Source organism: Aspergillus heteromorphus (assembly GCF_003184545.1).
Source record: "Aspergillus heteromorphus CBS 117.55 chromosome Unknown BO70scaffold_11, whole genome shotgun sequence".
NCBI classification, from domain to species: Eukaryota; Fungi; Ascomycota; class Eurotiomycetes; order Eurotiales; family Aspergillaceae; genus Aspergillus; species Aspergillus heteromorphus.
This window is the reverse complement of record NW_020290416.1, coordinates 35,141-57,374: the sequence shown is the minus strand read 5'-3', so window position 1 is coordinate 57,374 and position 22,234 is coordinate 35,141. Positions and strand designations below refer to the sequence as shown.

General features: G+C 53.6%; 9 protein-coding genes and 2 non-coding genes across 11 annotated transcripts; 4 read left to right on the top strand and 7 right to left on the bottom strand.

Moving 5' to 3' along the window:
* Positions 1-415: 415 nt before the first annotated feature.
* BO70DRAFT_314128 (SLC26/SulP family anion transporter) lies at positions 416-3,309 on the bottom strand. The gene is made up of 3 exons (XM_025540272.1): positions 2,900-3,309; positions 2,703-2,848; positions 416-2,639 (listed from the first exon to the last, which is right to left on the bottom strand). The coding sequence occupies exons 1-3, from the start codon at positions 3,198-3,200 to the stop codon at positions 555-557; spliced, it is 2,532 nt and encodes an 843-aa protein (XP_025399547.1). The 5' UTR covers positions 3,201-3,309; the 3' UTR covers positions 416-554.
* Positions 3,310-3,907: 598 nt separating this feature from the next.
* On the bottom strand, positions 3,908-4,600 carry BO70DRAFT_396080 (uncharacterized protein; the record flags this gene model as incomplete). Its single annotated transcript, XM_025546587.1, has 2 exons — positions 3,908-4,251; positions 4,390-4,600. The coding sequence occupies 2 exons, from the start codon at positions 4,598-4,600 to the stop codon at positions 3,908-3,910; spliced, it is 555 nt and encodes a 184-aa protein (XP_025399546.1).
* Positions 4,601-7,378: 2,778 nt separating this feature from the next.
* On the bottom strand, positions 7,379-9,205 carry trm82 (putative tRNA methyltransferase). The gene is made up of 3 exons (XM_025540271.1): positions 8,646-9,205; positions 7,922-8,590; positions 7,379-7,867 (listed from the first exon to the last, which is right to left on the bottom strand). Exons 1-3 carry the CDS (start codon positions 9,053-9,055, stop codon positions 7,480-7,482), a joined length of 1,467 nt encoding a protein of 488 aa, XP_025399545.1. The 5' UTR covers positions 9,056-9,205; the 3' UTR covers positions 7,379-7,479.
* Positions 9,206-9,403: 198 nt separating this feature from the next.
* BO70DRAFT_314121 (60S ribosomal protein uL10) lies at positions 9,404-10,945 on the top strand. The gene is made up of 3 exons (XM_025540270.1): positions 9,404-9,657; positions 9,711-9,780; positions 9,841-10,945. The coding sequence occupies exons 1-3, from the start codon at positions 9,484-9,486 to the stop codon at positions 10,533-10,535; spliced, it is 939 nt and encodes a 312-aa protein (XP_025399544.1). The 5' UTR covers positions 9,404-9,483; the 3' UTR covers positions 10,536-10,945.
* Positions 10,946-11,319: 374 nt separating this feature from the next.
* BO70DRAFT_361738 (uroporphyrinogen decarboxylase HEM12) lies at positions 11,320-12,771 on the top strand. The gene is made up of 4 exons (XM_025543114.1): positions 11,320-11,395; positions 11,449-11,490; positions 11,580-12,503; positions 12,556-12,771. The coding sequence occupies exons 1-4, from the start codon at positions 11,341-11,343 to the stop codon at positions 12,624-12,626; spliced, it is 1,092 nt and encodes a 363-aa protein (XP_025399543.1). The 5' UTR covers positions 11,320-11,340; the 3' UTR covers positions 12,627-12,771.
* On the bottom strand, positions 12,513-13,573 carry BO70DRAFT_29904 (cytosine deaminase). Its single transcript, XM_025539626.1, has 3 exons — positions 13,206-13,573; positions 12,836-13,101; positions 12,513-12,770 (listed from the first exon to the last, which is right to left on the bottom strand). Exons 1-3 carry the CDS (start codon positions 13,362-13,364, stop codon positions 12,749-12,751), a joined length of 447 nt encoding a protein of 148 aa, XP_025399542.1. The 5' UTR covers positions 13,365-13,573; the 3' UTR covers positions 12,513-12,748.
* A 1,429-nt stretch (positions 13,574-15,002) lies between these two features.
* On the top strand, positions 15,003-16,844 carry BO70DRAFT_29882 (type I HSP40 co-chaperone YDJ1). The gene is made up of 4 exons (XM_025539618.1): positions 15,003-15,270; positions 15,395-15,464; positions 15,558-16,379; positions 16,441-16,844. Exons 1-4 carry the CDS (start codon positions 15,235-15,237, stop codon positions 16,755-16,757), a joined length of 1,245 nt encoding a protein of 414 aa, XP_025399541.1. The 5' UTR covers positions 15,003-15,234; the 3' UTR covers positions 16,758-16,844.
* BO70DRAFT_29875 (uncharacterized protein) lies at positions 16,845-17,369 on the top strand. Its single transcript, XM_025539615.1, has one exon. It carries the CDS (start codon positions 16,932-16,934, stop codon positions 17,325-17,327), a length of 396 nt encoding a protein of 131 aa, XP_025399540.1. The 5' UTR covers positions 16,845-16,931; the 3' UTR covers positions 17,328-17,369.
* Positions 17,370-17,931: 562 nt separating this feature from the next.
* BO70DRAFT_t160 lies at positions 17,932-18,045 on the bottom strand. The gene has a single exon. It is a non-coding gene; the product is annotated as a tRNA-Met (tRNA).
* A 253-nt stretch (positions 18,046-18,298) lies between these two features.
* Positions 18,299-18,414, bottom strand: BO70DRAFT_t159. Its single transcript has one exon. It is a non-coding gene; the product is annotated as a tRNA-Met (tRNA).
* Positions 18,415-19,061: 647 nt separating this feature from the next.
* Positions 19,062-22,003, bottom strand: BO70DRAFT_335797 (putative GARP complex subunit Vps53). The gene is made up of 3 exons (XM_025541075.1): positions 21,779-22,003; positions 19,921-21,716; positions 19,062-19,869 (listed from the first exon to the last, which is right to left on the bottom strand). Exons 1-3 carry the CDS (start codon positions 21,861-21,863, stop codon positions 19,096-19,098), a joined length of 2,655 nt encoding a protein of 884 aa, XP_025399539.1. The 5' UTR covers positions 21,864-22,003; the 3' UTR covers positions 19,062-19,095.
* Between the last annotated feature and the right edge of the window lie 231 nt (positions 22,004-22,234).

Genomic DNA, 22,234 nt, shown 5'->3' with positions numbered 1-22,234 from the left:
ATGGGATTATATACTACTAGATGGATGCAACTGAAACTGCAGTCAAGCTGGAGCCTAACACCAAACGACTATCTATAGTTCGCCGAACCGGCCAAATCCAGCCAGCATCGCGGAAGAATACGAGCGAGGGAGCGAGTCCCCGTGGACGAATGTTCAGCCACAGGGCTGGAGAAAGGTGATGCTTTTTTACCTGATTGGGCAGACCACGGGCCTGCTGGCCAATGGCGCGGTGCCTTCCCGATCCGGTAATGAGTGCGACAATGTCCACAGGCCACGCTACTCCGTACTAGGACTAGTAGGTATTACTTGCTATCGCAGACCCATGCATATGATATTACTATATTGGGATGAGTGGCTATTATCAGGCTTCAGTGGTTTGAACTCATTATAAACTATATACTATATACACGCAAGTCTAGAATACATCAGGGGTATAGCTTCAATCCACAGTGGATGATTTGAACTGTTGAGAAGATAAGACGAGACAAAAGAAAACCATCAATCAAATGCAATCAATCATCGAGAGGCTCCAGCCAGGGAGGATCATCAATTCTTCATAGGTTCATTTCGGGCTCCGGGATGGGCTCCTCCGGGGGGGAGTTGGCCAGGGAACTCTCCAGCGCACTGGTCAGATCGATGTGGAAGAAAGGCCGGTTGATGCCCTGCACCACGGCCACCTTCCGCCGATTCTGGTACGCTTTGCTGTCCTTGAGATCCCGGTGCAGCTTGTCATCCTGAGCGCTGCTGTTGTCGGACGACGCTTCGATATCGATGCCGTGGGTCTCGTGCTCCGTTGCGTGCGCGCCCTGCTTGATGCCGTCCTCCAGGTCGCGCTTGACGGCCTGCTGGTGAGCCTGCTCGTTGTTGACCATCTCGGCGTGGGCCGCAGCGGATGCTCGGCCCTCGATCTCGGCCACGCTGAAAATCGGCTTCCACCGGTGGAATCCGTCGTCGGAGGTCGGTGTCGGGTAGCCGAAGCCCGCGGCTGCCAGCGCCCGCTTGGTCCAACGGTTGTTGATGTGAGCAAAGTGCCACTGCACAGTGCGAGGAGAGGCGTAGAGGTCAAGCTGGTTGCGGACATCGATCAAGTTTTGGATGGATGTCACATCCACGTTGTTAACCGACGAGAAGTCGAGAATGATGGCCCGGAGGATGGGGCGTTGCGAGCGGGCCTCCTCTCCCTTGCCCTTCGGAGGGGCGGGGTCATTCCATGGCCGATCACCGGGGCGTTGGTAGGAGAAGGGGTTTGTGCGACGCGTCTGTCGGAAGACTGCCTGGACCAAGGAGTCCGTGTAGTGGTTGGCGTTCGGGTAGTTGAAGCCCTCGGAGAATCGGTAGATGAAGATACCGGGGTGCGGCTGCTCCACCTCAACTTCAGGGTTCGATCCATCGGTGTGGTTGATCGGAAGGAAGATGGAACGGCGGTTCTCGTCCTCGGTAGGCGCATCGGGGGAGTTGCCAGGTCCATACTTGCCATCCCCTTGCACCAGATGATCGCCCACAACGGAGTGGATGGTAACGCGTCCAAGGAACTGACCGCGGGCCTTGGCGACACGGAAAAGCAAGACGGCAATTGAGATGCAGATGGTACAGTAGATTCCATCCTCGATGGAGGTGAACACAGTGACGAGGACACCGACCATAAAGATGATCGCATCGAGCGGAGAGACGCGCCAGAACTGGTATAGGGTGTTAGGAGGGGTGATTAGGTCTCCAACTGCGTGGATAATGACACCCGACAGAGCAGCTTGGGGGATATAGTAGAAAACGGCAGTCAAGGCGTAGATGGCCAGCAACACAACGATCGCGGTAATACAGCCAGCCAACGGGGTCCTAACACCAGCCTTCGACTTGATGGCAGTCCGGGAAAATGATCCAGTAGCAGGGTACGCGCCCAGGAACGGTCCAAGCAGGTTGGTGACACCGATACCGACCAGCTCCTGAGATGGCTCGATAGTGTAGTTGTTAACGCGACCAAACGACTTGGAAATAGCGATATGCTCGATAAGGAGAACAATGACACAGGCGGGGAGCTGGCTGGCAAATGTTTTGATGATTCTGGCATTGACGACCGGCACGGACGCATCTTTGAAGCCCCGTGGAACACTACCTAAGACATCAAACATGGGGTTGTCCTTCCGGTGGAGGTTGACCGCCGCACTGATCATTGTGTAGAAAAGAATAACGAAGACGGTTCGCAGAGTCGACGCGAAGAACCAAAGCTTAGCCCTGCGGGGGTACTTCCGCGCACCATAGTTGCAACCGGAGCGGATCATGTAAAGCATAGCCAGGGAGGTGACACCCAAAGCAGCATCGATACCGGCGGTAGGAAGGTATTTCAAAGAGTTGATGATCATCATGTACGTCGAATCTCTCGTAGAGAAGTCGGCTGACTCTCCGAGCAGCTTTTTAAATTGACCGGAGGCAATGTTGAGAGCAGAGCCCGTCATGAAAGCCGAGATTGCAGGAAGAGGGATGAAGTCAACGATGAAACCGAGTCGAAGGAGGCCGAGAGCACAGACGATGGCCCCGCAGATGAGGGCTAGACAAGATGCAACCACATGCCCTGGGACGTCAGGAAGATCTGCCTCAGCCTGGAGGACGATCGTTCCGGTCAAGGTGGACATTACAGCGACAGGCTATGGCATAGGCTGTCAGCACATAATCGATCGGAAAGCAACTTATATCGCGATGTTACTTACACCAATGGTAATATCCTTGGAGGTGGCGAAAAACCAGTAGAGTAACACGCCCATGAAAGACGAGTAGAGACCATACTGCACAGGCAGCTCTGCCAACTTGGCGTATGCCATTCCTTGGGGAATAACAACGGCACCGACAGTTACACCTATTCCATGTCAGACCGCTGTACAGACTTGCATTTCACGCAGCAACTTACCAGCGACAAGATCACCCATTAACCACTGCATGTTGTACCGTGTGATCCACGAAAGGAAAGGGAAAAGGCTGTAGAAGTAGACGCCAGCATCGTGCCATGAGGGCCAGATTTCTTTAAACCATTCGGCGGTGGTGGGTTCCGGTTCGAGATAAGAGTATGTGTCGACGGTGCCATATGAGAATGTCGACTCGCCCCTGGTGACGGGGTCGGCATGAGCCCCCAGAGGATCACGGTAGGGCATCTTAATGCCCAGGACTTTGGCCAGCCCTTGGCCAGCCCGATTCCTTAGATCCTGAGACATTGTTGTCTATGTGTATGTATCTTCTGAGTGGCAAGGCGGTTTGGTGTAGGGCAAAACGGTGCCCGGTGCCGCAAAAAGGTCCGTCGATGAGAGGCAAAGTCACGTCGAGGTGATGGGAGCGTTTTTCGAGTTCACGCTGATCATATATGGTCCGGTGGTGTATCTAGGCAGATCCCATTTCAAAGTTGATGGCTGACAATATATGGGTGGATGCGGGAGGTAGTGTGGTTTTAAAATGGGTATGCGGAGCCAAGAGCCGATGTCGTGATCGGGAGCTATGAACGCGAAATATCAAAATTCCCACCAGCGTTCTGGAAGCCTTGAAGATTCAAGGCAAGATGAGGCAACGCAATTCAAGATCAAACGAGTTCAAACGACGTCAAACAACTTTAATTTAACAGAGATGATAATGGATGTGGGATAGAATAGGGGGTCAAGAGCACACGCGGCCCCAAGAATTGGGTGTAGACTATATAGTCGGGGTGGCGCCCGGGAAAAAAAGGTAGTGTTCCGGCGGGATATGAAGACCGGCAAATTCAACCCACAAAGCAGAGATGCAATTGGGGAAAGGGTAAAGAAATGCAGGAGAGGGAGAAGGGGGAACAGGAGGTCCAGGAGCGAGTTTAAGTGATTTGTGTTGTCAGAAAGAGTATGGGTACATGGAACTCCGTGGGGGGGGGGGGGGGAGCGGACGTTGCCAGCGGACGTTAATGCAGGCCGATCAGAATGATATCCTGCGCCAAAAGGCCATGACAACGATGGACCATCATTATTAACAGGGAAGGGAGCACCGGGAGGAAACGCGCAGCGATGGGGCAGCTGATCCACTGGGGATCGCCAAGGGCAAAAGCACACCGTCTGGAACCTGCAGTCCCCAAGCGGCGCCGCTGCAAAATCCCTAGCCGGCAGAGGCCAAGCTTGCCGGAAGGGCTGGCGTAAGAGCGCCCGTCTGGTGGGTTCTTGACGGGGGTGGTCTGGAAGCGAAAGATGACGATGAGCCGTGGAGCAGGAGAGTCCGCCCATCGGCTGGGCCCATGGTTTGCGGTTAGTCCTGGGCCAGTTCGAATGATAATGCTATTATTATTGAAGGGTTAGCCTCCGGGTCTCGGAGTCGTATGTGATCCATCCATCGTCATCAGAAGAGCCGAGAGGAATGGAGTCCTGTCTCGGTATAAGCGTTCGACTTTACCCACCGTGATGGAGGGGAGGAATGGGCTTGTGGTGGAAACGGTGGAAAAGGTGCAAAAGGACGGACACCCGCCATATTGCCAAGGCACACCGCCCACTGGAATCGGGGCCTGGCCAGGGCTGCGGCCAATCAGGGCGGCCCCTGGGTGCAGCAGCGCGACCCCCGCGGCGGGCAGGCGGCGGCCAATGGGAAGGGCGGGAGAACACGCCATCGCGGCGACTGATGGTGAAAGCCGCCCGGTCCACGTGTGGGCTCTGGGCAGCGCGGTTTCGAGTCTTTTTCGACGGTTCGACCAGCTGGGATGATCGGCTGGCTCGTTTCCCCCCCCTGGCTTTGAGTTTTCGTCTTCTCCCGGTTTGCCTCCTGCCGGCTGCCAAGGTTATCTCCGACGCCTGATGACGAGTCGATCTCCTCGCGCTGTATGCTGTATCCGGGCTGGACTGCCACAATCGGATCGGTTCCATGTCTCGAGCGGGATCGATTCAGGGCAGTCATGAGAACATTTCCCCGGTACGGAGTAGACATCTAGGTCCTCATCGTGTACAGCACCGCATGCTTGAGCAGCATGATGTTCGATGTTTAGATGGGAGATGCACGATGTGAAACTGCGGCAGCGGGTGGACGGACAGGGCTTTGCCGTTACGTACCACCCGCGATCTCCCACTTACTCTGTAACTGTGGATGCAACAGATGAATGGACGGGCAAAATAACCATGTCACTAGGAAAGATTTCTGCTTTGATTGCCGACGCGGCTTGGCGCCATGGTGATCCCTGAAGCTTGACGCTTGTCCTGCCAAATACGGAATGCTATGTAGACAGATAAGTCGTGGTCAACAGGATAGGCTCTTGCTAAGTGCTAGTACGGTGTGCTAAGCTAGCGAGTCCGACCACAGAGCATCTAACCGACTGCTGCCGGTATGGATTGATGGTTCAGCACAGCCAGTTCCCAACTTCAGTTGGAGAGAATACTGGAATAGGTGATGTTGACGGGGAGCTTCAAGAGTCAAGACATTAGACATTTGCAGCGGCATTTATGCAGCAATTCAACTCGCCGGTCTGCATTATTCTTAGCGACATGAATAATAACTATTGGCTTCGCAACCCAACGCTGCATCTGCATGGCGCCTCGGACGAGCAGAGCAGCCTGCCGACCAATAACACCAGTGATATCAGCCAGGATTTTGTTGAAATTGCTGCATTGGGTATCGCATATGTACCTAAGGAGTAGCTGGAAGCTAGGCAGTTCCCCAGGATTGCGCCATCAATCTTATCGCTAGCCAGCTAGCAGCCTAGCACTGGCTAAGTACTAGATAGATACTATATCTACCGTAGGCGGATGCAATTATTAGAAGATTATTTGTTTTATGGCTTGATGTTGCCCATCAATCGAATGATTCGGTCACAGCACGGTCTCCGGACCGTGTCCAGAACAAGGGCTACGAACTAAAGTAGTCCTGCAGTAGACACTCCAGATGGAGTGCTCCATAGATTTAGATTAATTAATCTCTCATTTATTCTTACTAACAGCGGGATGCTCTTCCGCGGCATCTGCCTCATTGAATAAGAAACCGACCATGGGATATCTAGCAACCCCCTGATCGTCTACTCCGCTCCTCGTATCCAATCCAGTCCGTCGCGTTTCTTGCAAAGTACATGTCTATCAAGTCTCCCACACAACAAGAACACCCCGCGCAGCAGACACCGAGGTACGGAGTGAGTAACCTTCCACATCAAGACAGACGCTAGCACCAAGCCAGCGCATCCTGCAGGCTGACTTGGGTAGATCGACATGAACCAGAGCCTATCTAGTAGATATCTATCTACCAGTCCACATACAGTAGTAGCACTGACCCAAAAGAATCTCCGACACGCAGGAAGAGCCTCCTTTCCCCGATCAACAAAAAACAAATACCCAAGACAAATCAACGCAGTTGCCTCGTGTGCCAAATCTAAAGAAAAGGCACATGGCTTTGGCACAGACCCCGAATTTGATTGTGACACCACCGCGATCTGCGAACCGTACTTAGTACTCCCATCCTTCAAGTTATCCGAAACCCTGACTGGCTCTTACGTGATATCCTCGCCTTTTAACTAGTTATACTCCAGGGCTGACTGAGTGCGGTTGTCCTGTCCTCGTGATACATACATTAGTACCGTAGTCAGTCCGTGCAGCATCTTTGTCTACTAGTACGACGTATTGTGATCGCAAAAATAAGCTTTTCTGATCTCAGTCTTTCTTTTGGGCGGTTCTATAAAGAGATCACACGGTACTATACTGCGACCAGCGAGTAAACCACATCGCTTGATACATCCATCTATCGCTCGCCCAGATGGCCATCTGGTCGACTCTCGCTCAGAACCTTGCTCTGGGCTGAGAGTGTCCGTTTGATGGTCACCTGACTGCTATTTCTGTTTTAGAACACTCTCGCCCAGACCTCTTGTATGAGATTATTCATTCAAAATCATCCATGAGCCACCCCATCTAGGCCTAAAGAAATTTCCAAAATGTCTGGTGGTGTTTTTACGAATCCCAGGTCACATGAGCGGCCTATTCGTTCAAAACCCACATGAGGAGCTAGTAGAAGAAGAAGAAACGCCCCGCGGATACTGCAAGCCAGCAACTTTGATAATAATACAGCGTTCAGCTCGCGTGGATCTGTCCCATGATGTTGTTTGTTCAGCTTGGGCGTTGTATACCACGCCATAATAGCTGTAGGACATGGTTTGGGGATATACATACAAAAGGCCGAGAGACGGTGCTGGTGGACTGGCTGTTTATCACAGGTTGGCTACAACTGACAAGAGTAAATGGTTTGGATAGATGGGTTTGAACTCTGTATAAATTGGATAAGCACAGTAGACTGGCCACCTGCCCTTATGGGAATATTGTTTACTTTGTAGCTCCTGCATGGCTCATACCACGATATCCTGCGTCGAACTGGACTGGATTGTCCTCTGGAGAAAAATGGGTTTGGATTGCACGCTCAGAGAAGATGTTGTTCGGGGCCAAGTAACTCATCGATATATACATCGCTCCCAACGGGGAGATTATCTATTGTGAAAAAAGAAGAGAAGAAAAGAAAAACTTTTTACTCATCCTCTCCCTTCTTCTTCCGGAGATGACCCAGGTTATACAGCGAGTCATTCAGCTCCTTTCTTTCCTTCTCCGTAGTAGTTAACGGCACTTCCGACGTGCCGGTGGAGTGGATCTTTTCTAGCACAGACGCCGCGGTCTGTTCCCATTCCAGGCCTGTGTCTGACTTGACGCGGAAAGCTTCGATCAGGGCCGAAGGAGAGGACGGGCTGGCTCTCCATTCGTGGGTGGTACCTGGCTCGCGGATGCAGTCGACGGAGACGAGGATGGTGTTGTCTTTCTCAATGCTTGTCAGGCCGAGGGCGTTTCCGGAGAGTTGAATGGGGGCTTGTGACGTTAGCGTGCCGTCGGCTTCTAGGGTGAAGCATTGAAGGCGAGGGGATCTGATTATAATTAGAATCTCGGAAAAGTTCTCTCAAGTGCAAGTGACTACTCACCCGTGAAGCGCGACAAGGATGGCCCGCTGGCCCCCAAGCGACGTTGCCCAGATTCCATGGACAGCCACCTCCGCAGTCTCAGATGCTTGGTCGACCAGAGGAACTTTCTGGAGAATACGACCTTCGGCCCATTTCCAGACAAGGAGATGCTTGTCACCTCCGCCGGAGACAAGGTACTCGGGTGCCCACTGGGGCACGCAGAGCTGACTGATGAATGAAGTATGGCCTAGGCAGTAGTTCTCAACAATATGGGCCTGGGTAAGACCACGAGAGACACGGATATGTTCGTCTCGATCGGCAGTTAGGATGTAGTTGCGCTTCTTGGTAGAAGAGGCATCCGGAAGCGACACATAGGCTATATCTGTAAGAAGAGACACGTGACCGAGCAGAAGATTGTGTTCGAAAGCAAGACCGGGCTTCTCTTCCGCTTTGGCTTCGTTGGATAGCTTTTGTTGCTGCTCCAAAGCCTTAAGGTTGCCCTTCGTATGCACGGTCAGGTTTGTTGCTGCCGGCTGGCTGAGTTTGGCGCCTCTGGGAACTCTGGTAGCGACATGGGGTTTATCGCCGGGAATCAGCGGCAGGGAGTAGACGTCGCCGAACTTGTCGCCGCACAGAATGGTGTTGTCGTCGCTGGTGATGGTAATGGCGGATGGTCGCTTGGGCATGGTTCTAAGGGCATAGGAGTCAGTGATGGCGCCTGAAGCAGGTATGCCATTCGACTTACCTCTCGCTCAATTGAGTGAACGAGCCATCCTCTTGAAACTGGAAGACGCGGATGCATTTGTCTTCCGCGGTCAGCGCAACCACGTATTCCCCATTCGCGGTAGTGGTGAGGATGGGGATGTTTGACCAGGCAGGAGAAGCCTGAGACTTCTCTGGCGTTTCGCTGGTAGGGCCGGAGGGTTCAGCTGTCTGGGTGTCTTCGACCTTCCTCTTCTTCTCCGGCGGGCCTTGTTCCAGTTGGGCTTCCGCACCGTTACTCGACTCTACAGCTTGCGGCCAGATCGCAAGCTGCTGACCGGTTTCTGCAGAGTAGGAGTAAAGCTTCGAGCCAGCCGACCCGATCAGGAAGTTCGCATTAGGCCTCTCCACGAATTGGAGACATTGGAACGGATGCTGGAGGTTCGCGGCCATACTGGACGGTTGCCAAGAGGCTGTATATGGAGGGTTTTCCCGGTTATATAGGGTCCAAGGGAAGAATGAGGCAGTCCAAGGAAGTGTAGTATCCTGTCCTCAGTCCAGATATGAGCGTAGTGATATCGTTGCCGTCGAAGGAGGGAGACAATCCACAGCAGTCGAGGTTATCGGCATGCGATGACCGTAAAAAGTCGATATCCCGCCGCATCGGCGCATCACCGCACACCCGACCGCCTTCCAGAAGGGGCCAACCGCGGGCGGGGCCCACGTGACCGCTCGGCAAGCGAGGCCACAACTAAAGATTTCCCAAATTCCGCCGCGACCTTTTCTCTTTCGAACTTCAACGTCACGATTTAAGTCGGACATCACCCAACGAACAATTCCACTTGCCCTTAAACAACCTATCTTCAGCAATTTAAGAAGAAATGGGGGGCAAGTCCGCTACCAAGGCCGCTTACTTTGATAAGCTCAAGGCCCTTCTCGATGAGTACAAGACCGTCTTCATTGTCGGTGTCGACAATGTCAGCTCTCAGCAGATGCACGAGATTCGTCTGAGTCTCCGTGGAGAGGGTGTTGTCCTGATGGGCAAGAACACCATGGTATGCCCCCTTGAACTCCGTTGCTGTGGGAATCGCGTCTAACAACCCCCCAGGTTCGCCGTGCCATCAAGGGCTTTGTCAACGACAACCCCGAGTACGAGCGTCTCCTCCCCTTCGTTAAGGGTAAGTCGATACAAACGGAAATATCTTGAGCGGAGCAATTGGCTGACTCGTTATTCACAGGCAACGTTGGTTTCATCTTCACCAACGGTGACCTCAAGGGTGTCAAGGAGAAGGTCCTTGCCAACCGTGTCGCTGCTCCCGCTCGTCCCGGTGCCATCGCCCCTGCCGATGTCTGGATTCCCGCTGGTAACACCGGTATGGAACCCGGTAAGACCTCTTTCTTCCAGGCTCTCGGTGTCCCCACCAAGATTGCTCGTGGTACCATCGAAATTACCACCGACCTGAAGCTCGTTGAGGCTGGTTCCAAGGTCGGCCCCTCCGAGGCCACCCTGTTGAACATGCTCAACATCTCTCCCTTCACCTACGGTATGACCATTGCCCAGGTCTACGACCAGGGTCAGTGCTTCAGCGCCGAGGTTCTGGACATCGAGGAGTCTCAGCTCCTCGCTGCCTTCACCTCCGCTATCACCACCATCACCACTATCTCTCTGGCTGCCAACTACCCCACCCTTCCCTCCGTTCTGCACTCTCTCGTCAACGGTTACAAGAAGGTTCTTGCCGTTGCTGTTGAGACTGAGGTCAGCTGGCCCGAGATTGAGGAGCTCAAGGACCGTATCGCCAACCCTGACGCTTACGCTGCCGCCGCTCCCGTCGCCGCCGCTGCCGCCCCCGCGGCCGGTGATGCTCCCGCCAAGGTCGAGGAGGAGGAGGCCGATGAGTCCGATGACGACATGGGCTTCGGTCTCTTCGACTAAGCGTCTCGCGTCAATGTTACACGAGATACGACTGCCATGTATTAGATATTTTTCTTCCTGGTCTTGACGACTCGGTCAATGAAGATGATTGTCATGGTCATGGATCAGTTTCTTTTCATCTAGATATGGACGTAGTTACGTTCCATTACCTGATGAACTGAAAAAGGTGAGCTCGATTTTCTTCTGTCTTTTTTTTTTTTTGCCCACACTTCCCCTGGTGAAATGATGAAACAATTTTTAACTCGGAGCTCTTTTGCTATGCCGATGAAAAACAGCAACAACAACACTCTAATTTTTTGCTGACACCAACCTGTTATTTTTTTTTTACGTTGCCACACCATTGCTCTTGGTGATCTGATAGCTAACAACTATTCTCAGGTTCAATTAGTATATTGTAGGGTGCAAGGTCGATGTGCCAGTTGAACCATCACCGCGCTGTCTGTTGTCCTGTAAAAAGGATTCTGTAGTGCTCGGTGGGACGTAGTAATTGCTAGGTCATTCAGTCTAGTGCTATGTTCGGCGTGGAGATGGGGGAAACAATACAATTTACTATAGCCCAAATGGAAATCATTTAGGCTGTCTTTTGAAGTCTCAATTGCTCAATGCTCGTAGCCATGCTTAGACCCGACAAAGTAGAAAGTGAAAATTAAAAATGATCCTACGCAGCAGAACGTACCCAATTGGAAGACAGTGAGCTGACGCGCCGAATGGCGGCCCGAGGCGCCGAACAGCAGGACTTGCGCATGTCATGGGCCCCTCCTCCGCAAGGTCCCCCTCCTCTGCAACTCCCACATCCCACGTCAAAATGCAGCACCAATTCGAGCCATTGAAGAACGACCTCTTGCTGAGGGCCGCCCGAGGTAATTATCGACAAAAGGATAATTACCTGTAGACGAGGCTGATGTCATTGCAGGCGAACAAGTGCCACGTCCTCCGATATGGGTGATGCGGCAAGGTACGCAGCAACCGCCCCTCTGGATAAACCCCAGACGATGCCACCATTGACAAGATTTAATCGCTGACTTTGCTGTTGCTTTTGAACAGCTGGTCGCTACCTCCCCGAGTACCATGAAGCCAAGGCCGGTCGCGACTTCTTCGAATGCTGCCGTGACCCCGAGGTCGCATCGACGCTGACCCTCCAGCCCATCGACCGGTATGAGGGACTCATCGACGCCGCGATCATCTTCTCGGACATCCTCGTCATTCCGCAGGCAATGGGAATGCAGGTGGAGATGGTCGACAAGAAGGGCCCTCACTTCCCGGAACCGCTGCAGTCGCCGGACGACGGACAGTACGAGAAGGTGATGCAGAAGGCGGTGGACGTCCAGGCGGAGCTCGACTACGTCTACAAGGCCATCACACTCACCCGCCACAAGCTGCAGGGCCGCGTGCCATTGATCGGCTTCTGCGGTGCCCCGTGGACTCTGCTGTGCTACATGGTCGAGGGCGGCGGCTCGAAGTTCTTCGTTCAGTCGAAGAAGTGGATCTACAAGTACCCCAAGGAGACGCAGGCTCTGCTGCAGAAGATTGCCGAGATCTGCGTCGACTACCTGGCTCTCCAGGTCGCGGCCGGTGCCCAGCTGGTGCAGGTGTTTGACTCGTGGGCTGGCGAGCTGTCTCCCGCCACTTTCAAGGCGTTCTCGCTTCCATACCTGCGTCACATCTCGGCCAATCTGCCCAAGAAGCTGCAGGAGATGGGGCTCGAGCCTGTCCCCATGACGGTCTTCGCCAAGGGTGCCTGGTTCGGTCTGGAGGATCTCTGCGAGTCCGGCTACAACGTTGTCGGTTTGGATTGGCTGCATGATCCCGCTGAGGCTTACCGGATTGCCAATGGCCGCGTGACTATCCAGGGCAATGCTGATCCGGGCATCCTGTACGGAGGTCGTCAGGCTATCACGGAGGCTGTGGAGAACATGGCCCGCGGCTTCCAGAAGGGCAAGCGGGGCTGGATCGCCAACCTCGGTCACGGTAAGCCACGCCAACGGCCTGCCTGTCTTATACCAAGTGCTGATCTGAATAGGTGTGACCCCCTTCGTCAACCCGGACGACCTCAAGTTCTACTTCGAGGAGATCCACCGCCTGACGGTCTGAAAAGGTGGCTTAACGTGATGATCATGGCTGGCGTATGATTTCTGACTATATACATGAACACTACTGCCCTCTACCCCTTTAAAACGTCCGCTTCTCCGTGCGATCATACGATCAATCAAAACTTAGACAGCAATATCCTCGTTCCTGCAATTCAACGTCGTGGTCAGCTATCAAAAGAAATGAAAGCAATGCAATGCAACTCAACTCACCACAGCTCCGGCTTCTCCTTCATAAACGTCTCCATCAGCTGCTTGCACTCCTGGTTATCGAGGACTACGACCTCCTTCCCCCGGTTGGTGAGATACTCCTCCCCGCCCATGAAGCTCTTGTTCTCTCCGATGACCACGCGCTTCACCTTGTAGAGGATGCAGGCGCCGGTGCACATGTCGCACGGCGAGAGGGTCGTGTACATGGTAGCGCCTTCGTAGGCGGAGGCGGGCAGACGTCCGGAGTTCTCGAGGGCGGACATTTCGGCCTATCGTATCGAATCGAATCACCAAGTCAGCACCACGGAATCAAGAGTAGACATCATCATAGATAGAATGGGGGAGGGGAGAGGGAGTGGAGTAATAAACGCACATGCAGCACCGGACTACCCTTCTGCACGCGCATATTGTGGCCCCGACCCAGGATCTTGCCGTCCTTGGAGACCAGCGCCGCTCCGATGGGCACGCCGCCCTCCGCGGCTCCCAGCTTGGCCTCCTCCACGGCCGCGATGAATCCGGGGTCGGTCTCCATGTTGTGTGGTTGTAAGAGTCGTGAGGTAATTCGATTCGGACCTGTAGTGAGAGATTGGAAACGAAGAGGGGGCGTAGAAAGATAGACCGGTAGAAGTTAGATAGCAGTAGCTATCGAGACGGAGCAAACTCTGTGGTCAACTGCCGGATTTGGTCGGATGGGTCCCGCATCGCCCGGTGGGGTGGATATTACGGAGTAGTAGATAGATAGTAAGTAGGAGATACTAGATAGATAGATTGGTATCTTATATCTATGTAGTATGTATGAGGCTGCGGTCAGTGCTGATGGGGTCCGACCACTAGTTATCTTTTATCAATCTATCTTTTTGCTTGTCTGGCTTCCGAGACTGTCTCTGATCGTGGTCTGTCTGTTTCGGTGCGGGAGTCACCTGTCTTTGATAAACTTCCTACACAGTAGTTAGTAGATAAAGTACAGGGTGGTATCGGTTATCTGGTACAGTAGGACGTAGTACATAGTATCCTCTTGGACCCCTGGGAACACCAGCAGGGAAAGAACGACTCGGCGTCCACGGATTCCTCCCCCTCCTTCCGCATCGGGCACCTCGTCGACTTACTTATCGATAAGCCTGCCCCCCAGCCACCCGCCGCTCGCCACATCCCTTGTGCCTGAGGCAAAGTACCGTCCTCCAGGCTCCGAGGCTGTGCCACTCGCCGAAGATTCTGAGCGCATCAAAGTTAGTTTATGCGCTGCAGAAGATTCGCCCTCTTGAGTCCGGTGGCATATCCGCTTGGGGTTTTTTTACGGCACGGTAAAATATCTATCTAGTGGAACGAATCAACATCCTCTGTCACGTTGGTCCACCGGTTCTGCGTATAATTCGACCGCAATTCATACCGAGGCAAGCCAGCCAGTCAGCCAGCCAGCCAGCCAGCCCGTATACTTCAGGTGGAAGAGGATGGAAATGCCTGACTGATGATGGGCCGCGCGCCGGCGATACGCCCGGTAAGGCACAAACCTACAGCCCCCCAGCGGTCCAGCAGGCGCGGCGGTCACAAAACCCAGTAATTACCCAAGCGATTGTCAGCCGTGGAAAGGCCGCGAAGGGGATGGAAGAGCACCGAATTCCATCGAAGCAGCCCAAAGTCGCGCTCGGGCCATGACGAGCAACGAGCAGCACCACCACCAACCACCACAGGGCCAGATGGTCCGGCGAGGTCATCGATGCGGAGGGTATCGCAGCTTTGTTCAAAAGGCAACGGGGATCTCGGTTTTTCTGCTGGGGATTGGGTTTTGTTCGTTGTTTTTGTGTCGTGCCCCGTTTTATCTTTATGTGGCCTCTTTGTAACCTACTGGATACAACAACGTATACTTGTTCGTTTCTGTTTCTACACAAGTAACCACTACTTTCCATCCATCCATCCTCCTCCCCGGAGTTTCGCCCCATCGTATCTCCGGTATTAAATACGGGGGATCTGGAAACACTCGGCGGGCAATTGGCGGGTGGATTGGTGCCTGGTGCTGTAATCTGATTACGCAGATTCAGACTCAGACGGACTGTCGCCGCTCTGATAATCTCCCGGACGGGCCCTCATCCTTCTCCCTCCCTCCCCCATCCACATCGAACCCTCCCGCCAGCGGCTTTGAGGTTCTTCTTCCTTAGCCTCCCCCCCCCTCCCCTCTCCTCCTCCTTCTCTCCTCTCATCCTCTTTCCTTTCAGGAGTCTCGTACTCTCCCTGTCTTGTCGCTTCTTTGTCACTTGCTACATTTCCTGTAGTCAAGTTCGTTGGGGCTGATTTCTATCTCCCTCTCGTTCCTTCGGAAAAGTTCTTGTTTCTATATTGGTTCCTGACTTTTCATCCCTGCTCCAACCTCTTCGCCTTCCCCTCTTCGCCTCTGAATTTACTTCACAATGGTCAAGGAAACCAAGTTCTACGATACCCTGGGGGTGAGTTATTTCCCCCCCCCCCCCCCCCTCTTTTTTTCACTTTTTATCTCTTTTTTTTACCCCCTCCCCAGCACTGCCTGGATCTGCCTAGAAAGCAGAGCAAAACTGACGGTGAGGCGGCTAGGTTCCCCCGACGGCCACCGAGGCCCAACTCAAGACCGCCTACAAGAAGGGTGCCCTGAAGTACCACCCTGGTAAGTGTCAATCGGCCCCGCTCGATCGGAGAGCCCGTCCGCTCCGTACAGCGTACAGCCCGGTCGGTCGCTAACCCGGTTCTCGCCATGCAGACAAGAACACCAACAACCCCGAGGCGGCTGAGAAGTTCAAGGAGCTGTCCCACGCTTACGAGACCCTGTCCGACCCCCAGAAGCGTTCCCTCTACGACCAGCTCGGTGAGGAGGGTCTGGAGCATGGCGGCGCTGGCGGTGGAATGGGCGCCGAGGACCTCTTCGCCCAGTTCTTCGGCGGCGGCGGCGGTGGCTTCGGCGGCATGTTCGGCGGCGGCATGCGCGAGCAGGGTCCCAAGAAGGCCCGCACCATCCACCACGTCCACAAGGTCAACCTGGAGGACATCTACCGCGGTAAGGTCTCGAAGCTGGCTCTGCAGAAGTCGGTTATCTGCTCGGGATGTGATGGCCGCGGTGGCAAGGAGGGCGCCGTCAAGTCGTGTACCGGCTGCAATGGTTCCGGTATGAAGACCATGATGCGCCAGATGGGTCCCATGATCCAGCGTTTCCAGACCGTCTGCCCCGACTGTAACGGTGAGGGTGAGATCATCCGTGAGCGTGACCGCTGCAAGAAGTGCAGCGGCAAGAAGACCATCGTCGAGCGCAAGGTCCTCCACGTCCACGTCGACCGCGGTGTCAAGAACGGCCACAAGGTCGAGTTCCGCGGCGAGGGTGACCAGATGCCCGGTGTCATGCCCGGAGACGTCGTTTTCGAGATCGAGCAGAAGCCCCACGACCGCTTCCAGCGCAAGGACGACGATCTCTTCTACCAGGCCGAGATCGACTTGCTCACTGCCCTTGGCGGTGGTACCATCAACATTGAGCACCTCGACGACCGGTGGTTGACCGTCAACATCGCCCCCGGCGAGGTTATCACTCCTGGTATGTACCTCTTCAACTGGCTTGCACCGGAACGCATCGAGCTAATGTGACTTTTCTCCAGGTGCCATCAAGGTTATCAAGGGCCAGGGTATGCCTTCCTACCGCCACCACGACTTCGGCAACCTGTACATCCAGTTCGACGTCAAGTTCCCCGAGAAGGACCAGCTCAAGAACCTCGAGTTGCTCGAGCAGGTCCTGCCCACCCGTCTGGAGCAGCCCCAACCCCCGACCGACAGCATGGTCGAGGACTTCGAGCTGGAGGACATCGACGGCAGCGAGGGCTCCCAGGCCCGCGCCCACGGTGCCGCCAACGCCATGGACGAGGATGACGACGACGTTCCTCCCGGTGCCGAGCGTGTGCAGTGCGCGTCGCAGTAAACGGGGGTAATGAGAGAAGTGGTTGTGATGTGACGACGTGCTGGGGCTTGACGAAATTCGCTTTTGATACCATGTGAGGGGGTTTCGGCCCCGGTACTGCTCGGTTCTGTTTATTGTTCACGCGATGATTTATTCCTGCGATGGCGTTTGCACTGAAGATTCGGGAGATGACAAATGGAGATTCTTTTTTTTCTTTTGTGCTGTGCTGCTAAAGTTGCATTGCCACCATCATTGCCCATGATTCCCATACGGTTAATGTTCTCACTCTTCCTCTCTTTCCATTTTCTCTTCTCGCTACACTATGGGAATGAGGCGGCTATGGGTTATGATGCGTGGCTGTGGTTGAGGATGAGCATGAGGATGAAGATGAGCATGAGCATGAGCATGAGACAATGCTATACGAGTCAGGTCAGCTTGATACTACTTGCTACTTGCTACTCGCCACTTGCTACTAGCATGAGCATGCTACTTTGTGCTTCTCCGACTGTCTTTTGTTGGGACGCCCGGTGGGATCATGCGCGGTGCGGGTGCGGACATGGGGGGTTGAGCGTTTTCATGTTCACTTTATAGACTAAATAGGCTTTGGGTATTACATTCTTTTTTTTTTTGAAATCTTTGGATTGGATGTGTAGTGTATTGTAGTGTAGTGTGGTGTGGTGGATGTGCGGCAGCATGCTATATTGCTATTATGCTATCAAGGCTGGACTTGATTATGATTCGTGAGGACTGAGATGAGAATGGATTCATGTGCCAGGCTCTAAGGCACGTATCCTACGGAGACAGATGAATCTTAGCTAGACAGTAAGTACACGTCGTGCTTAGTTGGACCGAGCTACGCAAACAATTGCATTGAGAGTACGGAGTTGGAGAGGTAAGTAAGTAAGTGTACCAAAGATCGCACACTCCCTTTCTTTCTTTCTTTCTTCCTTCCTTCCTTCCTCCCTTCCTTTCTTCCACCCTATTGCCCAAGAAGCAAGCAATTAGACGCTTTCTGTGTTGCAAATCATACATTAAGCAAGTGACTCTAGTGCAAATAGAAAAGGAAAGGAGGAAAGCAATAATCAGCAGGAGAATATAAATACAAAAAAGAAAGAAAGAAAGAAAAAAGGAAGAAAAAGTGCAGCCAACCAACGCAAAAATGAACAAAATAGAAAGAGAAAAGAAAAAAAAGACATGTCCTCAGGGAGGTTCGAACTCCCGGCCTTGGGATATCCAGAAAGTTGAACGCTTTCTAGTCATATTGAATGAAATATGAGACCCACGTGATAACCAACTACACCATGAAGACCTTGTTGTTGAAAAACGGGCGAGGTTATGGCTATATAACCCTTCACGTATACTTCCACTCCATGTCCTGCACAAAAAAATATGTCAGGAAAGAATGGTTTGGTAAGCGGGGCTTATCCACCCACCCATCCACCCATAAATTATTATTTTTTGTGTGGGTGGATGAATGAATGAATGAATGGTTAGATAGATAGACAGAAACGAAACAGAAAGCAAAAAGAATATACATATAACTAGATAAAAACAAAAAGCAATGTCCTCAGGGAGGTTCGAACTCCCGGCCTTGGGATATCCAGAAAGTTGAATGCTTCCTAGTCATATTGAGATGGAAATATGAGACCCACGTGATAACCAACTACACCATGAAGACCTTGTTATTGGAAATCGGGCCGTATTTTGGCGCTATCTTCGGGGAGCGCGTTCCCGGGCTGTGCGTGACGACTATCTACCTACCTACCTACCTACTTATAGTACCTGTACACGGAGTAGGTATTGGGTACTCCGTAGAGTAGAGGGTTATCTATAAGGATAAGAGAGTTGGGTGTTTTTTTTTTTTTTTTTTTTTTTTTTTTTTTCTCTAAATCAAATCAATTTTTCTACTGTCTTGAACTGTAAAAAAGGTGGGGATTTTTTCTCATCATGTGGTTTCTGGGGGAGGCTGGGCGTTTTGCTAATAATAACAAAATTACGGAGTACTATCTACCCATCTCTATCATGAGAGATGTACAATTGGTCTGGGTATTCATATCGCTGGATTGGTAATTGGATTGGAGTGGTGGCAGCTACTATATCACCCATATTATTATTTATTATTGACAAGGATCACATACATACTAGTACTATACTTTACGGATGGCTATATATCCGAACCCCAACCGCCCTCTCTCCGCCCCCCCCCCCCCAAAAGAACATCATCCAAAATCTCAATCAAGCCAATCAAGCCAATCAGTAAATAGGTATCTTACACACCAAGAAAGAAAAAAAAATACAATACAGATAGACAATAAATGCTATATTCGCTTTCGAAAAAATATATACACACACACATACATCAACTCGCATCATCACCACCCCGCCCAAATCTCCCCCCAAAACCACCTAGATCCCTCCGGAAAAACTTCCCAATATTCTTCAGATTCTCGTTAAGATTTCCCGCAGAGGATATGGAACTCTCTCCGGTCTGGGTCTGTCCCAGTCCCAGTCCCAAGGGTCCAGGTGTGGATGAGGAGGATGGGGAGGCCGAGGCGCCTGAGATGGAGACGCCTCCGGCTCCGGGGGGAGCAAGGCCGGCGATGGGGTTGATTGATGAGGAGCCCATCGGGGTGCCGAAGCGGTCGACGCCGTCTTTGGCGGCGGAGATGATGGCGGAGCCAAGCATGGAGGGGTCGAAGCGCGTGGGGAGGGTCGAGGCGCCGATGGACGCCGCGGCGGTGCCGAGGCCGAGGCCCTGGGAGACGGAGCTGGTGGTGGGGGCGGTGGAGGTTTGCAGGGCGGTTAGGATGGGGTTGCTCTGTTGGAGGTTCGGTGCATAGCGATCGGAGGCGCGGTGGAGCTGGAATAATTCCAGGAGGTGGTTCTGCTCCTGGCGGCTGCGGATGCCTTTGAGGTCGAGGATCTTGCGGAAGTTCGTGTTGCTTTGGTCGGCGATGTGGATGAGGTAGGCCTGCACGAGGGCTTCGGGGGGAGACGGTTGCACTTGGAGGGTCTTGAGGAGGGCTTCGATCTTCGCGAAGCTGGCGTTGACGCGCTTGACGAAGCTTGCTGGCGCGGGGTTGGGGAGAAGTGACGAGAGTCCGGTTTTGAGGGTATAGGTGTCGAGGAGCATCTATGTCGTGCGTTAGTTGGCGTGTTGGGATGTGAATATTAAGAGACGTACCTGCTCCGCTCCGGTCTCTGAGACCGGCTTGCACTGGAAAATGGTCGCGATGAATACGGTTGAGATCAGCTCGACGACATGGTCTGCGAAAGCTCGGGCGTACTGCTGCTTATGCAGAAGCTGCAGGAGTTCCGAGGACCTAGTTTGTGTCTTGGACATCAGCTCGCCCACGTAGGAGCTCTGGTCGCTCACGCCCTCCAGCCGGTTCCAAGGCGTGTTGCGCATCTCCCGCCAGCAGGGCTCCAGATCAACCTCAACCTTCCGCACAAGCCCTCGAACAGCCGCAGACGCTATGCCCATGAAAGAGTCCGCCTGACTCTGCAGGTCTACGGTCTGCTTGAGGCTCCTGTCGAGCCTGCCCTTGATCTTCTCCTCCAGCTGATTGCAGGTCGTGTAGCAGTAATCCGCGGTGTTGAGAACCAAGATTAGGTCTTCAGTATCCGGCACCTTTGACGGAGTGTGACCCGTCGGGCGCTCGCTGATGTAGGATAGCAGGACTGTTTGCGCGTAGTGATCCAAGTACTTCGCAAAGACCTTGGCCAGGTCTGCCAGACTTGCACCAGTAGATAGCTTCGCGCATTGCTGGAACGAATGCCGGTAAAATGTGAAAAGGTCCGTAGAGGAGGATATGACAATATGCGAGTCGAACTCCTCATCCGGAGGCTTAATAGGTTGTTGCCGATATTTAGGCATCAGCGCAGCCAGCTGCTTGTCCTGAGCCTCCACCCATACACTCAGATAGGGTTCGAACGCCTCCGAGATGGCCTGGCCAAAGACAGTTGCCTCGCCCGAGGCAAACGTATCCGTCGAATGACGGGACGGGTTGATGAACCGCCGTTCCAGGGAGTGTTCAAAGTCCAGTGTCTCCTGCAGACACGACAGCAGCAGGTTGACATCGATCGTCTGGCCATTGCGCACGGATCGGGAGAGAATGCCCTTGAAGTCCTCCCGTGTCCCCTCACAGAAGACATTCGCCAGGATCTCATTGACTTTCCAAGCCGCGGGAAATATGGCCCCGTACTCCTCATCGTAGATCTTCAGGATGCGCCTAAACCATGCGTACCGCCGCGAGATGTTGTCCAACGACCCGGCCTCCTCGTTGTTCCGGAACACCTGCCTGTACTCGCGCAGCTGGAAGTTGCAGTACCAGGTCACCAGCCTGGACTTGGCATGGTCGCCCAGTGCCTCTATGACCAGACAGCCTTCCGAAAGAACGGGTCTGCTTTGGCCGACTTCCCCCCTGGCGAACGCCATCTCGAAGTCCTCGCAGACCTGCTCCAAAAGCTCCCGCTGTATGTCCGCAACATTCCTGCTGAGAAGAGCGATCTGGTCGATCGAGCGGTACGACTTGAAATGCGCCATCAGCTGGATCACCGCCTGCAGCAGCTGGGCACAGTCCCGGTACTGCCGCGTCCGACCCAGGGCGCGTAGCTGGTCATACGCCGTCGTCAGCATCTGCAGCCTCTTCAGCACCGTCATCGACTGTGTGAGGTTCTTCTTCGCATTGTCCAGCTGCTTGATATCCGCCGTCATCTCCGTGATAGCCGACTCGGTCGAGGACGCGCGGTCGCGCACGTCGTCGATCTTCTTGAACAGCTCCGTCAAATCCGCCTTGGCGGCCTGGATGCGCTCGACACTCTCCGCATTGGATGTGACCTGGTCCTCCACCAGTGCGCCGATATCGTTGTCGAGCTCATCTTCGTATTCGTGGAGGGTCTGGGAGACCCGGGACACGGACGACAGCGTGGAGGGGTGGGAGAAGATCGTGTTGAGATGATCGACTGGATCGTAGTCCGCTGTGAGTTGGATATGTTAGCGAGGATTCCGGCGAAGGCGTCACTCGAAGGGCCTCCCTCACCTGCATCTAGAGGGTCGACATTAGCCGCTCCGTTGGGGGGCATTTGGCCGGGGGGGTTTGTGGTGGTGGTAGTAGTGGCGGACATTCCATTAGCTCCTGAGCGTGGTCAACGCCAGACACATGCTGCAATGCCAGCTACGGGGCATTCGCCAATTCACCGAGTAAGCATAGACACGCGCGCAAGAAGGGCCAAAGGAGCGAAGGGAAACGAAAAGCTGTAAAGACCGGGGGGGGGGGGGGGGGTGTTTGGGTAGAGCTCGAGTCCGAGCCGGAGAGTTGGCGACAAGTCAGTCCGTCCGCCGGCAGTCACGGGCAGCTCTTAGCGCTGCCGCTTGGCGGGATGGCGGGCCTCGTCATCTTGCACCTGCCACCTTCACCTTCCTTACTAGATACTACAAGTCCACCAAATGGCTACTCAATGCAAATGTCGCTGCACAGGCTGCTCGGTATCGTGTA

What these genes read in the sequence shown, in the direction of transcription:
- BO70DRAFT_29882 (XM_025539618.1), top strand. Translation starts at nt 15,235, where the DNA reads ATGGTCAAGGAAACCAAGTTCTACGATACCCTGGGG. An exon ending in AGTTCTACGATACCCTGGGG is followed by an intron (nt 15,271 to 15,394) that starts GTGAGTTATTTC and finishes TGAGGCGGCTAG; the next exon opens with GTTCCCCCGACGGCCACCGA. An exon ending in TGCCCTGAAGTACCACCCTG is followed by an intron (nt 15,465 to 15,557) that starts GTAAGTGTCAAT and finishes CTCGCCATGCAG; the next exon opens with ACAAGAACACCAACAACCCC.
- BO70DRAFT_361738 (XM_025543114.1), top strand. Translation starts at nt 11,341, where the DNA reads ATGCAGCACCAATTCGAGCCATTGAAGAACGACCTCTTGCTGAGGGCC. An exon ending in CTTGCTGAGGGCCGCCCGAG is followed by an intron (nt 11,396 to 11,448) that starts GTAATTATCGAC and finishes ATGTCATTGCAG; the next exon opens with GCGAACAAGTGCCACGTCCT. An exon ending in GATCGCCAACCTCGGTCACG is followed by an intron (nt 12,504 to 12,555) that starts GTAAGCCACGCC and finishes TGATCTGAATAG; the next exon opens with GTGTGACCCCCTTCGTCAAC.
- BO70DRAFT_314121 (XM_025540270.1), top strand. Translation starts at nt 9,484, where the DNA reads ATGGGGGGCAAGTCCGCTACCAAGGCCGCTTACTTTGATAAGCTCAAG. An exon ending in TGATGGGCAAGAACACCATG is followed by an intron (nt 9,658 to 9,710) that starts GTATGCCCCCTT and finishes ACAACCCCCCAG; the next exon opens with GTTCGCCGTGCCATCAAGGG. An exon ending in TCTCCTCCCCTTCGTTAAGG is followed by an intron (nt 9,781 to 9,840) that starts GTAAGTCGATAC and finishes CGTTATTCACAG; the next exon opens with GCAACGTTGGTTTCATCTTC.
- BO70DRAFT_314128 (XM_025540272.1), bottom strand. Translation starts at nt 3,200, where the DNA reads ATGTCTCAGGATCTAAGGAATCGGGCTGGCCAAGGGCTGGCCAAAGTC. An exon ending in AATGGGTGATCTTGTCGCTG is followed by an intron (nt 2,849 to 2,899) that starts GTAAGTTGCTGC and finishes GACATGGAATAG; the next exon opens with GTGTAACTGTCGGTGCCGTT. An exon ending in CCAAGGATATTACCATTGGT is followed by an intron (nt 2,640 to 2,702) that starts GTAAGTAACATC and finishes CCTATGCCATAG; the next exon opens with CCTGTCGCTGTAATGTCCAC.
- trm82 (XM_025540271.1), bottom strand. Translation starts at nt 9,055, where the DNA reads ATGGCCGCGAACCTCCAGCATCCGTTCCAATGTCTCCAATTCGTGGAG. An exon ending in TTCACTCAATTGAGCGAGAG is followed by an intron (nt 8,591 to 8,645) that starts GTAAGTCGAATG and finishes CTATGCCCTTAG; the next exon opens with AACCATGCCCAAGCGACCAT. An exon ending in ATCCTTGTCGCGCTTCACGG is followed by an intron (nt 7,868 to 7,921) that starts GTGAGTAGTCAC and finishes AATTATAATCAG; the next exon opens with ATCCCCTCGCCTTCAATGCT.
- BO70DRAFT_29875 (XM_025539615.1), top strand. Translation starts at nt 16,932, where the DNA reads ATGGAGATTCTTTTTTTTCTTTTGTGCTGTGCTGCTAAAGTTGCATTG.
- BO70DRAFT_335797 (XM_025541075.1), bottom strand. Translation starts at nt 21,863, where the DNA reads ATGTCCGCCACTACTACCACCACCACAAACCCCCCCGGCCAAATGCCC. An exon ending in TGTCGACCCTCTAGATGCAG is followed by an intron (nt 21,717 to 21,778) that starts GTGAGGGAGGCC and finishes TCCAACTCACAG; the next exon opens with CGGACTACGATCCAGTCGAT. An exon ending in CAGAGACCGGAGCGGAGCAG is followed by an intron (nt 19,870 to 19,920) that starts GTACGTCTCTTA and finishes CGCACGACATAG; the next exon opens with ATGCTCCTCGACACCTATAC.
- BO70DRAFT_29904 (XM_025539626.1), bottom strand. Translation starts at nt 13,364, where the DNA reads ATGGAGACCGACCCCGGATTCATCGCGGCCGTGGAGGAGGCCAAGCTG. An exon ending in AGGGTAGTCCGGTGCTGCAT is followed by an intron (nt 13,102 to 13,205) that starts GTGCGTTTATTA and finishes TCGATACGATAG; the next exon opens with GCCGAAATGTCCGCCCTCGA. An exon ending in AAGGAGAAGCCGGAGCTGTG is followed by an intron (nt 12,771 to 12,835) that starts GTGAGTTGAGTT and finishes GTTGAATTGCAG; the next exon opens with GAACGAGGATATTGCTGTCT.